Source organism: Chelmon rostratus, chromosome 21, assembly GCF_017976325.1.
Source record: "Chelmon rostratus isolate fCheRos1 chromosome 21, fCheRos1.pri, whole genome shotgun sequence".
NCBI lineage: Eukaryota > Metazoa > Chordata > Actinopteri > Chaetodontiformes > Chaetodontidae > Chelmon > Chelmon rostratus.
In genome coordinates, this window is record NC_055678.1 from 11,424,758 (window position 1) to 11,439,713 (window position 14,956).

A 14,956-nucleotide genomic window follows, 5' to 3' on the forward strand; every position below is an offset into this window, starting at 1 on the left:
GTGACTTTCTCTCCCTTTCTCCTCCCTTTTTCCCACTGGCTCCAAGCGAGTCGATGGAGCAGAGGTTATATGAGAGTCTCCCTGCGGTTGTCGGCTGTCTTTGTGCAGAGCTGGCTGACATCATTCTCACAGGGCAGGGCTTGGCTTGGAGCTCTGCAGCTGAGCCACTTTCCTATGAAAGCTGGAGAAGTATATTACACGGTTTTGGACTGCCTGTCATCCGAAATTCTACTCTACAATCATGATGTGCTAATGATGTCTATCTTTCTTGTTTGCAGCACTGGGACGATTTTGATGTAGGGAGACACTGGTGTCAGGGGAGATCTACAAGAAAGCTGATATCTGGGTCACCACGACTGAAGTAGCAGCTTGGAATCTTCTCACCTGCATTCGAACCCTAAACTGAATTCAACAGAAAAATGGATGGGATAGACACCCTGCAGAGCTCGGCCCCAGAGACCAAGGCTGAGCGAATTGCTCGCTACAAGGCAGAACGGAGGAGGGAGCTTGCTGAGCGCTATGGCAACAACGATGAATTCACCCCAAAGTATGTCCGCAGGGACAGAAAAACTGGCGACACATCCGAAACAGTGTCTTCAGAAACCAAGGAGAAGGAAAAATATGAGGATAATGGATCAGAGCAAACCTATACCAGGAGAGGCCTCAGGAATAAAGTAACAGAGCCTGTGGAGCACACTGATGATGAGCCTGCCTTGGAAACAGACACAGTTTCCTCCTCCACGAAGACGTCCTCCCATTGCAGGTGAGTTTATTCACATTGTCCCAAGTTAAAGACAAAGCACTCTTCTATTGCCCATTGTTTGTGCAAGACCAGTCTCATTGTTGTTCTCAGTGTGACATAAACTTGGCCAGAGACACTAAACAAAAAGCTGCTCAGGCATGGAGACTCACAGGGCTACTGAGAGAGCAAGCTAACATCTCAGGAATAGAAGGCAACAAAATCATGGTGTATTACTGAGATTTTTACTCAGAGTGCTGAAGAGCCATAGTCTATGACATACCTGATTTACAAGTAAATCTGTTTAACCTGGAGCATAGTGTCCAGATGTTCAGTAATTGCAGCTGAATCAGGGACAGTGGCTTCTTTCTGAGGCATCCCTTGTTTCAGAACATTTGCTCACATGCTTAGCTAGTAAAGACGGCTAATAGATTACTGTAAAGAGGCTTGCCGGCTAATAATGAAAGAAGAGCAGGCAACAAGTCGCATTTGGAGAACACACTTAGTGCTATCTTCTCTTTGAAGTAAACACGGCTGCTAACATTTCCAAAATTGGCCATGTGTGCAAAGCAGACTGCCTCATTTATTCTGCCATGGTATGTTTTGCACCAAGACATGCAAGCTGCTTGTTTTGTTTCTTTTTCCAGTGATGTGGGAGAACTCACATGTTTAACACATCTGAGGATAACAAACAGGAATGGTCACAATGACTCGGAGGAGTTTTCTCATTGGCTGACAGGAATGTTGTTCTGAGAATTGTACATAGATGGAGTACAACATGACCAGTCGTGGGTCTGAGGATGTCTGAGCTGTAATAAAGCTAGGGATTTTGCTGTGTGCACAAAGACAGACATGTTTGTTCTTGAAAAACAGCCTGAGGGAATGATGATAGAGAGAGAAGCACGGAGATGGACAGTGTTGAGATAACGTCAGAGATTGGGCTTATTAGGGTAGGATAAGAGCTATATTGGGCTCTGCCAAGTTTTCATGCCCTGTGCTTAATGAAGCAAGACATCTAGACACCTGTGATGGATGGCTTGTTAGATATTATAGACCAATTGTTTTATAAGATTGGGAAAGAAGGGCATGTCTTGTGTTGTAATAGACTTGCAAAAGAAATGGAGTACGTGTAGCACGGCATGTTTCAGCAGATATCAGCGATCAAGTGTTGCTTTTGAAGCTTTTGTTTTTTATATGACACTGCTTTTGTGTGTGAAAGGTCAGTGATGAAATTGATCCAGTTTAAAAGTCTTTTAAAGCCCCAGTTTTGTGTCAAATTGTTGATATGGATGAAATGTATTTATATATTTATTTAGTTTGCACATTATTGCTACGTGAAAAGAACTGTTTTCTTTCTGTGTCAGCTAACTGGAGCAGAAAGAATATTTGGCAAAACACAGAGCAAAGTCACACACAAAGTTATGGACTACATTTTTAATTACAGAGAGCACGAAAGCGGGTTGACGGGTTGACGTGTTGATGTGTTTGTCTCACATGCCTGCCACGTTAGCTACTAATCTTGTCAGTTTTGCTATGACGTTCGCCGTCTGTCACGGTCCAGCTGTGCAGTCTCATGTGCACACACGCATACACAACATTCATAATCAGGCAGAGGCAACTATGTAGAAGCTATTGTTATCAGCCAACAACTTGTCAGCAGCTTGTTAGTGGTTTATTTGTATATTATGCTCTCCCCTTCAATTCATGGGGATAATTGCACTTGTCTGTGTTTTATTTATCAATTCAGAATCACAAAATGTTGAGCCGTCTCTTTCTTGTTTGACTTACAGATCATTCTGAATTGTGTAGTAGTAGAATATACCCCAGCTTCCTCTTTGACTTGCATGTGTCTTATGATTAGAGCTTCACACATATTCACTGAACCTTCACAGGCAACATATTTGTGTGTGTCTGTTACAGGAATAGCATAAAGGAAACTGGAACTCCACTGTTCCAGTGATAATGAATGCCGTCTGTCAGCCTGTTTATCTGCCACAGACGAGAATCCTTCCCTTGTAGAGTTACAGCTGAAGGGTGACTTACAAAACACTGTTTTGACAATTAACTGCTGTTTAAAATTCACTCATAGAAATTTAAAAAATGTATTCAAGATTCCTACTGTCTAACTCATCTGTTCCCGTAAATGTAATCTTTACCCAATCGTATTTCAGAAGGAACAGAGGTTGCTCGGTTTGGTCGTTGGAGTTAGCAACTGAACTGCAATACAAACGTCAGAGCACTGTTTGTTGAAAAATGTGATTCCAAAAACGTACTGCACATGCAGTGTGTAATCATGTGGCATCATCATTACAGCATGATGTACGAAAGTAAGATTATGGGAGTTGGGAAGTCAACTGTACACAACATTGTTCATGAAACTGTTTTTTACATCAATGCATGTTACATGTGTGATACAAAAGTGCGAGGAAATCCAAGAAATTTCCAGAACATGACTGTGAATGGTATAATGTAGTATTTTGGGTTTGGTGGTCATTGTCATTAGCATGTGTAGTAAACACCAGTAGTTGTACTACTGGCATGTTGGGGGTTAATCAGTTGGATTGTGAACAGGACTGAATGGGATGTGGGCTAATTATTGTTTGTAGTGCTAATGCAGAGATCGTGTACCTGTCATGTGAAGAACTGAGCTTCCCACAGTTAAGCGCACAAATTAGAGACGTTGAAGTGAAATCTTTTAACTATGCCACAGTCATTATTATATCCCTTCTGTACTTGTACTTCATCCTCTCTGTGTCACAGTTTCACTCTCTTAATGCTTTATGTGTGTGTGACATAATTTAATAGAGCAAGTGGGAGGAAGTTTACTGCAAGTGTTTGATTAATGACTCTCCTGCCCTGATTTGAATGTGCATTTCAATTTTCTCTCCTCAGCTTCCCTCCATTACTCTGTCCGTGTTGCTGCTGCTCTTCTTGCCCTCTCTTGCACTGCATTCCACTCTTCTTCTATGGTTAGTTTTTATGGCAGCGTAAGATTGACGCGTGCGGCCCCTCCCCTTCAGCCGGCAGTCAAAGTGCGGGTGGTTAATGAAGTGTCGCTGAGCGCTGTGGTCGCAGAGGAGGGTGTCAGAGTAGAGCGATTGGGAACTATGTGGCATTAGTCACTGAGATCGTTAAGGTCTGCAATAGACTTAATATTAGCTGAACTGTAGTGCTTTTACCCATATGGCTGAAGTTAAGTATATTATGTGACACTGTAATCATTTTGAAGTTTGTGTGTATAAGATGGCTGTGTATCACACTATTTTAATTATTATTACACCTATATTAATTTGTGATCCTTCATCTTCAACTACTTCATATTCACACTCCATAAATACCTCGGCCTGGCATTTTTAGATTCGCCACTCTTTCACAAATCTGTAGTGAGGCCAGCCCAAAACTGTCAAAACTTTCCGTGGTCGCCAAACCCAAGCCCCAAATTATTCATAATAATATACTGCTGTAAAAATTACTTTGCAACAATGTTTTGGCACTCAAACATGACACCAGTCCAAGGGAAAGTCAGACCCAGTATTTAATTATATTTTTGTTTTTGCCTTCATAGTAAAGCTGCACAGTCCGCACTGAAGGAGCCTGTATACTTCATCAAAAGTGCAGTTGAATGTTTGACTAGCTTTGGAAAGCCCGTATCCGAAATATGTACTACATCACTGTGATGGATGTAATGTCCTGCACTGTTTTGCCTGATATGAACTTGATTCAGCTGCGTTGCTCACTGTCATACGGTTAAGTGAGGCTACTTTCCACTGTTTGTTTATTTTGTGCACTCCACAGCTCACTGCTGCATGCTTTTTGCTTTAATAGAGCACAGTGCAGTGTGCATAGATCAGAAATGGATCTGACTTTATTTAGCCAACACCGTTCTTTTAAAAAATGTTTGATTGTATCCCGAAACTGCAGATTGGCTTGGGGTCATCTCCCCTTTTTCAGTAACCTCTGACCCCTCCCAGATGTCCACCACGATTCTCTATTGTGTTTAAAGCGGTCATCTCTCCTCCTCCTGTTACATCATCGCTGCTTACCCCACAGGCAGCTGCTGTCCCCATCCATATTTAACGCCCATTACTTAGAGATGAATGACCATCTTCAGATGCTACACAGGCATTGCTGTTATATCATTACTAACATGGGACTGGAAGAGCAACATGAGTAAATGCTGTAGCATATCATACAAGGCAGAGTAAGTGGCTTTCTGCAGCTGCTGTTGTCGGTTTGGTCTATATTGCATCATTTTTTATGTGTGTTGAGTGTACATTTTTGTAAGTAATATTCACATTTTTCTGTCCAGTTTTCAAGCCTCAACTGTAACAGGCATGTATTTTCTGTCATCGCTTTAGTAACCTGAGTGACCTCATTTGTCTCTGTCTCTCCTCTCTAGGCTGCTGGAAACTGATGACACAGAGGAGCTGAAGGGTAAGACGATCTCCCCACTTTCACTGCACTCAGATCCTCTATTGTTTCACAGGCTGCTTTATCCCTGAACCCATTCAGGTTCTTACTATTACTCAGTGTTAAAGGAATACTGAGCTCATTGCTGATGTCAGATCACCTACCTGGTTTATAGATATTGGCTGTTTAATACTCTGCCACTGAGGAGGAGTGAAAGAAAACAGATCTACCGATGTCTTTGGCTCTGTTTTGTTCACTTCATAATTCAAAGTGAATGTTTTGCTTCAGGCGACGGTTTCCTTTTTCCAAAAAATAAGGGAGATAATGTTTGGCACGCGTCTGCAGACTTTTTGTTCAAAGAGCGTGACTTAGTGGGTGTGTGCATACACTTGTGTGTTTCTGTGCAAAGGTTTGATCATATGCAATTACACTGGAAGCTTGTTTCGGCCAGCTTGCATTATGAACTAATTTTGGAGCCTGCTGCTATAGAGAGAAGAAAATGGCCAAGTGTACATATGGGCTGCTGGCTGCTTTTCTGACTCACATTCAGCCACCTGAGCCCACAGAGCCTGTCTGTCAGTCTGTCCGTCTGTCGCCCGCCTGTCTGTCTCTGTTACTGGCCTCCTGCCTTTTTACCCATTGTTTGGCCTGCCTGTCTGTATGTGTTTTGCTTTTTGATTTGGCTGTCTTGCTTTGTGCTCGCTTACTTGCCAGGCAATGGTGTCTGTGTGTGTGCGCACGTGTGTGTGTACGTGCGAACGTGTGTGTGTAGATGTGTGTTACTCACGTTGCAGGGACATGAATTACATTGTTGGGACTTGTTGTCCTTATGGGGACAAAACGCAAGTCCCCATAGTTGTTTCAGTATTTCAGGAGGTTTGAAGCAGTGTTGTGGATAATCTATGCTGAGAAATGTGTAATTTAAAACACACAACATGAAGACAGACCTGAACAACCCGCAGCCACTAATAGTCTTCTCACTGCTGCATGTTGCCACATATCAAACACTTGTGTTTTACTTGAAAGAAATAATGTATGTTCTGTCAAAAGTGGATAACAATATCTTAATAGAATAATATTGTGATTAATTTGGCAACAGAATTCAAAATAAGACTGAATTTGACCTCCTGTCCTTTGGCAAGACACTGAACCCCACATTGCTCCCAATGAATGAATGAGCAGTAAAATCCTTGTAACGCGCTTTGGATGAAAGGACTTCACAAATGTAGCCATTAACCATGCTTTGATTGATTATCTGTCGAACATGACCGGCGGATTAACTGATTAGAGAAGATAAAGGGCCGATGTATTTCTCTGGCTGGAAGACAAGGGTAACACTTGTCTCAAAAGAAGCAAAGATACAGGCCGAGGAACAAAGGGCACTCAGTGTTCATTGTTGAGATGTATGACTGAGACTGTATGTGCGTGTGTGGAAGCAAGAGTGTGTTAGAGCATTGGCAGTGCATTCACATGGCTCATGGCACTTCCTGTGAAAGCTGGCAGAGGATTCAGTACTCTGAGCCAGAACGCCTCTCATAGTCACATCAAGGGATTCCCCGACCCTTCAGCTATCCCACGAGCCAGCAGGACATATACAAAAACATTATGCCGATTTAAAGAACTCTGCTGGCTAATATTCACATAATGCAGACTCTATTGGCCATTACAAGGTCAAAGGCCCATTCATTAAGCTCTCAGCAGCTATAACTGGTGGATAAGATGGATGAAAACACTTGAGGAAAAGTTAGTAAACTTAAGTGGAGGTTTTTCCATCTCTTGGGTTTTCCCTTTTTTCTTTCTGTCTCTGGCTTGGGCTTTGGATGGATGATGATGTAAAAAAGATTGGACTGCAGTCAAAACTAAAAGAGTGCAGTCTGAGTGGAGTCACCAGTCTGCAATGCATAATGTTTCATCACCTGAACTAAATCATGCTAAGTTCTGGACCGCAGGGGAGCTTGGAAACATAAATCAAAACTAGAGTATTATGGCCTCAGCAGAGCATTTTTGTTTCCATTGTAAAAGGGGAGTTTGACAGAGATTTGTTTGTTCCTTTGTTTTCTTAGGAGGGGGAGAACAGTTTTGGCTTGACATGTCACATTGTCAAGGCAATAAAAACAGATTTAGAGTGGGAGAATGGGTTAGAGTGTGCTGACTTAAGAAATTTGTGTTGTTTTGGAATAATACCATTAAATTTAATGCCTTCCTTTTGTTCGGATTAGAAGATTATATTCTCGGGGCTGTTTCTGATTACACAACTCCCATGAGAAATACTTCTCCTTCTCTCTTGCATGTACAATATGCACAGACACACGTATTCCTTTGTTTAAAAGCTCCATTTTCTTACCATTAACTCTGAATCCATTAGAATCCATTGACTTTTTAAACCAGTGAGGGAAATATCTCTACATTTATTTCCTTTTCTGATCCAAATATACCTGAGAAGCACCGGTGAAGCCATTAAGATTATGTCCTGCCAGTTTTCATGTCTGCATTTTTAAGCTGTTATCCCCAGCAAGGAGTGTGTGTGTGTGTGTATGTGTCTGTGTCTGTGTGTGTGTCTGTGTGTCTGTGTGTGTGTCTGTGTGTAACTCATAACCTCTTTGAGTGCATTATATCTATCTCTGTTTACAAAAAGCTAATGTGCAGTTGACCATGTGTGACCTCAGCACAGCCATCAGCCCATCAACAATGCATTATGTTGTGGATTGTAAGATGACACCCTGACTGATCATATGATGCTACATTGGCATGAAATACTGTTATAGGAAAAGTCATCTCACTGTGTTGTTTGTTTGCTTGTGTGTGTGTGTGTGCGTGTCCTCTTTTCAAGTTGAGGAGAAGCTGGCCGAATCAGCCAACAGGACTTCCAAGATGTCTCTTTTTAAGGTACGAAATTTTAGTTTGTCTTATAGCTCTCTTTATCTAAACTTTACGTGTGTGTATGTGTGTATGCGCATGCACGTGTGATATCTGAACCGTCATTAACTCTTTATTGAATCGGTTAAATTCTACTGGACATGTAACGTCTGCGTTCCATCTGGGATGCGTCCGATGGAGCTGATCGCTGCCATGTGTGCAATTCCACCAGGTACGTTTCATGTGCATTTCGGAAGCGTCCCAGATGCTCCGATTATATGCGCCGTGTCTATTTTTGACTGACAACACATCAATCTGCAGACAGCTGATTGAGCCAGGCACAGAAATGGTGAAGAGAATCCGGAAAATATTCAAAGCATAACACACTGCGCAGCCTCGCGATCGTACATCAACAATGAACAGAATTAAAACAGATTTTTTTTTTTTTTTAATTTCAGAACGAAGCCTAATTACCCATGGTAGAAGCACAAATATCTTGGAAAAATGACCAAATCAGCAAAATCTGGCATGCAAAACACTCCACTTCTGAAATGCGCCTGTAGGGGGTTGCAGCTGTGGAGGATGGAACAAATGCGTGTCACAGACCTGACGTCTGTGGGGTTAGTTTGGTGTCTCTGCCTTCAATGGACAAAGTGGTTCAGGGCATGCTTGCATGCACAGCTTGGTGCAGGGGCAGGAGACCGACTGAAAGAGGAGAATTTCATCTTAAAGTAATTCCAAAGTGGTCTTTGATTGTCACATGTCGTTTGCTCTTAGCTGGCTTGCTAATATTAGCCATCAGTATGCCGACATTAACCTAGTTTTCTTGAGATTTGGAGAGTGTATAGCTGTGCTCTTGAGGTCGGGCTTTCTGGAGAACTGAGTGCACTCACAAAAGCTACGCTAGTGGCTGGATTTTGTTTAAAACACCTTTTTCAGAAAGGTAAAGTAATAAGTAATGTAGCATATTACCTTTGCTGCTGAGTGATAAGTAAAGATATTTTCAATGAGTAATTGATTGCAAGTAACTTGCTCAACACTGGGCCCCAACCTATTGACGTGTCTCTGCAGGCAGCTGTGGTGTTTGCCACTGGCTCTTCTCACATCCGCTTAAACTTAAATGTTACAGCTCCAAGCGACAGCATACAAAAACCAAACCAAGCTTTGAAACATCAATCTAAAAACATATAAGCGGTATCACAGCTGCTGTATCTATATTTTTCTGCAGTCTATGGTTAATTCTTTTCTTTTCCCTCGCTGCTTTACTCCCAGCCCTTTCCAGTGCAGCTGGTGTACGCTTCAACCCTCCCAGGAAGTTTGCTCCATTAATTACAAATTGAGCTGTTCCATACAGCACCGAGCTGTCCTGCACCTGGATGCACACTTGTCCAAAGTCATGACTTCACACTTTACTGGAGGTCTTAAAGCAGTGGTGGGAAGACAAGTACAGCCAGCTAAAAGATCCACTCAGGAATAAAAACTTGATTATGTCACAGATTCTATGGGAGATATACACATATGTGCTTAGAAATGCAGAGATTATTGTGCTTTCCCAGGCTGCCTAGGTCTCAGAAGTGGTTAGGTTTCATAATATTGGATGTAAATAGCTGCTCTAACTTGGCCTTTACAGACCAGGAGCAGTGCCAAGGCTGGCCAAGTGAACCCAGATGGCAGCAAGTTGCTCCAACCAAAAACCTGCTGGGAAAACAAGCAAGACTATCTTACAGTCATACGACTCTTGTTTTCTCTTTTTCCTTCTCCCTCCTTCCTTTGTTCTGACCTAGATCTCTGTTATTTTAAGACGTCTCACTTGAAAGTCATCAGCAGTGACAGATAACCCTTCGCTGTCTTCACTTTTCCTTTATCACTTATTATTCCTCCACCGTCTCTGTTGAAAGCCAGTGAGTCAGTGTCTCCAGCAGGAGAGACAGAATAGGAGTGAGGTTACAGTATGTCTGCTTTCCAACCTGGATGGAGGCAATAAAATGTGTCCATGAGACTTCTGGACAAAGCTACACCTCATTCATATTTTGAATTTCCTGACTGAATTTCCTGAGCACTTAAAAACTTGTTTTTTATTCATGCTGGGTGGAAAATAAGTTCCTTCTTTATAATCAGTGAGCATCAGTCAGTTTGTAAGAGGCCTCTAATTCTGTAAGCTTTGGTGTGTAATTTTGTGAGAGTAGAGCATCTGATTTCCGTAGCTCGGCTCGCAGCTGGAGATCCACTTCACCGGGTCACCCCAGGGCCTCGGTAAAGTGTTTACTGACAAGAAGTCCCACACAGCTGCATGGTTCACTCTGTGTGAGCTTTGTAAAAAGTCTGATGACTAGACCACGGAAAAGGGAGAAAGAGAGATTTATTTAAATCGCCTCTTTTTTTTAATTAGGTCAGGTTTGAATTGGAATTTGTGACAAGATAAGGTATTGTTTCTTGTTTTCTTTTTAATCTAGCATTGGCTCTGCATATATCATTGCTTTAGTTGTAAACAGCTAATATTACGATAGGGTAACAACCCTACGTTGTCATTGTATCTACCCCTCAGGTTTTAACATTAAAAGTGAGACAGTGACACATTTAAGCAGTATTTAAGGTCGCCTACCACTCCAGAAATGTGTTTTGCATCTTGTTACTTCACTTTGATGTTTGCGTTTCACTGTGCACAATGATGTATGTGCTGTGTTTGACACTAAAAAGCTGTTTTCACATTCATCTGCTGAAGGAGGAAAAGTTTCTCTGTGCTCACATTAAATCTGAGTTGTTTGTGTGAGCTCGATTTTGTGACATCACAGCTAGCACAAACACTGAGAATGGATGTAAGGTAGGAGAGCAGTTAAACTTTGATTAGACTTGACATATTCTTTGATTTTGGATTTATGAATAGTGGAGGAGTAGATGTAATTTTATTCATTTTTAACCAGTTAAATGGAGTTTTCAGTGGAAAATCACATTAGACACAAATTGTTATTCATGCATTTCTATGTCATATAACACGTCTGTAGGGCATCTTAAACCTTTTAAGATGGTTAAAAATGACAACAAAAACAAACCATAATGGCTCCCTCGAGTGCACTTTACTTTAATGTGGAAAATACAGTACCAGCATTACTCATCTCTCTCTGTTTTAGTTTTTACTGTATGCACTCAGGATGGGTAGTCACATATCCCCCAAGCACTGGCCCACTACAGCACTGACACTTCAGCAACATGACTGGAGCATTTGCCAGGGTTAAAGTGTGTTGCTCAGGTGTAGGGGTGGAGTCTCATTCATTCACTCACTTCCCTTATCAAGATTTGTTTTTATTACAGCTGGTGTAGGTCTTCAGCAGAATGTCTTTTAAATACATTCCTCATGTTTAGGCTACATGCACCCTTATCTCTGTCTGTAGGACCTGGAGGGGGCGGAGGATGGAGGCAGCTGCCGACGAGCCGATGAAAGGGTAGAGTGTCAGCTAATGAGCAGCGATGAAGAGGAATCCTCTACCAGGTAGGCAGGCTCACAGTCACATCAGAGTCCGCTTTGGAATGAATCGAGCAGATTTGTTCACTTTCAGTTTGACAGTGTATGTGTTTGCCGTAGTATTGGCAGTAGGTCGGACCATTACGTATGCCACAAACCCAAGCAGAACACATGCAGAACCCTGAAACCAACTGACACACACTCACACACACACACACACACAGAGACTGCGCGGCGCACAGAGGTAATTACAGTGCAATTCAAAGACTGTCTAATGATGTAAAACACTGCAGAGATAAACCAGATAAACCTGCAGAGCTTCTCTAATACCATGCTGCCTCTCACACACACACGCATGAACACACAAACCCTCAAGACTGTGTGGTAGCCATGGTGATGCAAACCAGGCTAAAGTTAATAGCTGCAACAGTGAGAGCCAGACTGTACTTAGCACTGTAACCACTGGAGTAAAAAGTCCGGACTGAGTTGGAGCGTGCATGTGTGTAGATGGGTTGAATTCACGAGTAAGATCATACATGTCCTTTTTTGTCCACATGGAGTTTAAACTGACCCACAAACTGTTCTCAGAAGTGATATCCTTGTATATGCAAGTGAACCTTGTCAGTTGACCTTTTAAGCAGAGCCCCATTGCGCTGCAATAAAATAAACTAAAAAAGTAACTGTCCATTCTGAAGAGCTTACTACAAAAAACAAAACAATTACATTAAAAAGGCTTTGCTCAGGGGCCTGCAGAAAGCAACAGTGAATGTGTCTGGGCGTCCCCGCTTCCAAAGGTTAAGTCAGATGAGATGATTAGGAGTTCGTGGACCTATACGGCCTGCCAGAGTTTGCTGTGGTGTGTTAGTGGAGTTAAGTGTCTTCATCATTGTGCTGGCCCATTGCCTAGATTGATTACAAAGCACCAAATCCGCGACTGTTCATTGATTCTGGCAACTCCCTTGGTGTGAGTAAAAATCAAGAAAACAAAAACCTCTTGCGCAGTTGTGTATAAATAAACTTTGATACAAGCTTCACCCAGGTGGGTTTAGTGACAGTCAGTTCAGGTAATTATGTACTACTGTATTCTTAGTAAATGTACTGAAACATAAAAAATACAAAAGTTAACCACTAGTAATATGTTTGAATTCACCTTGCAGCTCTTTCCTGCAATTATTACAAATGTTGCTTTTCCTCTTTCCTTTTCCGTTTCCATCATCTTTGTCCTTTTTTCTGATGTTTCAGCCTTCCCAAAACTGGTACTAGCGAGGTAATGGATGAGAAAGAGGCCACAGATGAATATGCCTCCTCCGTGGAAGAAAAGGTCTGTATTTTTCCCAATTGTATACAAAAGTTAAAGTATTCTAAAGATCTCATAGTTCACAGTGCTACTGTAAAGAAAGTCAGTAGGCTCAGGAATAAAAGTCATCTCTCTTTGTATGTGGAAAGATCATATTTTTGACCACTGCTGTTGCAGTTCTGAGAAATGTTACCACCGCATGCGATCCAATTCCTAAACCCTTACTCACATTCACCTTGGCTCTGTTTGCCTCTGGGTCTGGTTTAGTTTAGGCTTTTTGCTCTTTGAGTTGACGTTTAGATTGTAATTCATGTCGCTGATGTACAGTTGTAATGCAAACACACGCACGTGCTTCAGTTCATCTGACAAAATGTGATGTAATGTGATTACGTCACCCATGATCTGAAACTGACCCTCAAAAGTAACGAGAGTACGTACACGTACTGAATGCCACACACATTACACGCTGGTGTTTTTCATTTAAGGCGACCACCTGGTCGGTGTTGCACTTTTACACCCAGCTGGCCTCATGATCTGCTTCTTCCTTCATCTCCTCCTAAATCAGCACTCCCTCATGACCTTCGACCTGTCAGTAGGTCATTGCATTATCTAAGCAATAACATATTGAACACACTCAAAAGGGTGTGTTTATGTGTGTTGTGTGGGTTATTGCATGTTCATGTTTGCTCTCTGTGTATTTTACTTTGAAATGCATTTTAAAGGTACAATCACACCCTTCAAACAGTTAATGTTTTATGGCAGTGCAGACTACAGAAGGCTTTTTGTCTTACAGTTACAACATAAGTCAACACAAATATAGGTGATGTCTCAAACAAGTCCTGCAGATTTATTGACACAGGATGAATCTCTCTCAATCTTTGTTGACACACTGTTTGCTTCTCTTTGTTTCACCCTTTAATCTCTCTTTTTTTTTTGTCTCTAATCAACATTTACTCAAGCCCTCAGGTTTTTTTTATATATGACTTATCTCCACTTTAAGCCCCTCACCCTGCTCATCTGACACAAACTAACTTAAAGTCTGTTGATAGCAGGAACAAGTCACTGGGACATTGGGACAATAGTATATGTTTGCATATTATAGTATATAAGTATATGTAGTATATAAATATATAAGTATTTGGACCCTTAAGACAAGCAGTACGTAAAAGGGTTTTCACTGTTCAGCTAAATAATCAAGGGCCATAGAATACACTTCAAGTAGAGTTCTACCTTTAATTGTCTTTGACAGATGTCAGATATTATGAATATTATGGCTGGTAGTAAAAAAAACCCCTTTCTCTCTTTCTTTCTCTCTGTATCAGCCTTCCACTCTTCACTCCGACGAAGCTCTCCCCCTCAGCAAGAACAGAGACGCCTCTCCCCCTCCCTCTCCTCCCTGCCAGCTTGCCTCGCTCCAGCGCCAAGACTCTGGGCCTCGAGGCATCAAGGGAATCCTAAAGAAAAGCCGCTCCACCAGCGTGGAGTCGGACCACAGCGAGGGTTCGACGCCAGAGTGCGGGCCAGCCAGACAAAGCAGTGTCACCCTCAGCCACCCCGAGAGCGAGGAGGAGATGGAGGAGGAGGAGGAGGAGGAGGAGGAGGAGGAGGAGATGGAGGAAGAGGCCAATGGGGAAAATGACAGAGAGGATGAGTCAGGAACTGACGACATGACAGATGGAGGGAGCTTCAGCATCGACAGACAGCAGACGGAGGGAAGCAGCAGCAGCAGCAGAGGGAGCTTTGAGGAGATGCGGAGTCCCTCGCCTGACGAGAGCCTGGAGCAGACGTCCACAGTGTCGGAGGATGTTGAGGAGCTGGAGAGCAGTTTGGATGGAAGCCAGGGCTCGTCACTCAAACAGAGGTCGTTAGATGTGCACAAACACTGCATGCATTATGACGAAGAACCAAGTATGAGACCCTTTTGTCTGTGCAAAGAAAAGGAAATAAACCTAAATAGGTTTGGTGGTTTGAAGTTCCTCTCAAGGGCAATGCTCACCTTTACCCCTATACACACTTACACTATTTTACTTAAGTCATCACAATCAGTTAGACTCGCAGATATTATTACAGTAGAGTGTGAAAGTTTCAGCTACTGTATTTTAGTTCTTATAGCTCAGACCTGTGAATAGAGAAAGTTTATAACAGTTGAATGGAAAACAAATGAGAACAAACACTATGATGATAATCAGTTTTG

At 42.2% G+C, this 14,956-nt stretch overlaps 1 protein-coding gene across 1 annotated transcript in view; it reads left to right on the forward strand.

The window, feature by feature from the left end:
• The window catches only part of svild (supervillin d), a 44,364-nt gene that overhangs the window by 13,141 nt on the left and 16,267 nt on the right, over positions 1–14,956 (forward strand). Inside the window, exons 2-7 of the mRNA XM_041962290.1 lie at positions 279–763; positions 5,139–5,173; positions 7,980–8,035; positions 11,395–11,492; positions 12,708–12,786; positions 14,085–14,623. Of these exons, the coding sequence (XP_041818224.1) occupies positions 420–763; positions 5,139–5,173; positions 7,980–8,035; positions 11,395–11,492; positions 12,708–12,786; positions 14,085–14,623 (1,151 nt within the window). The 5' untranslated portion in view covers positions 279–419. The remainder of the gene's footprint in view (positions 1–278; positions 764–5,138; positions 5,174–7,979; positions 8,036–11,394; positions 11,493–12,707; positions 12,787–14,084; positions 14,624–14,956) is intronic.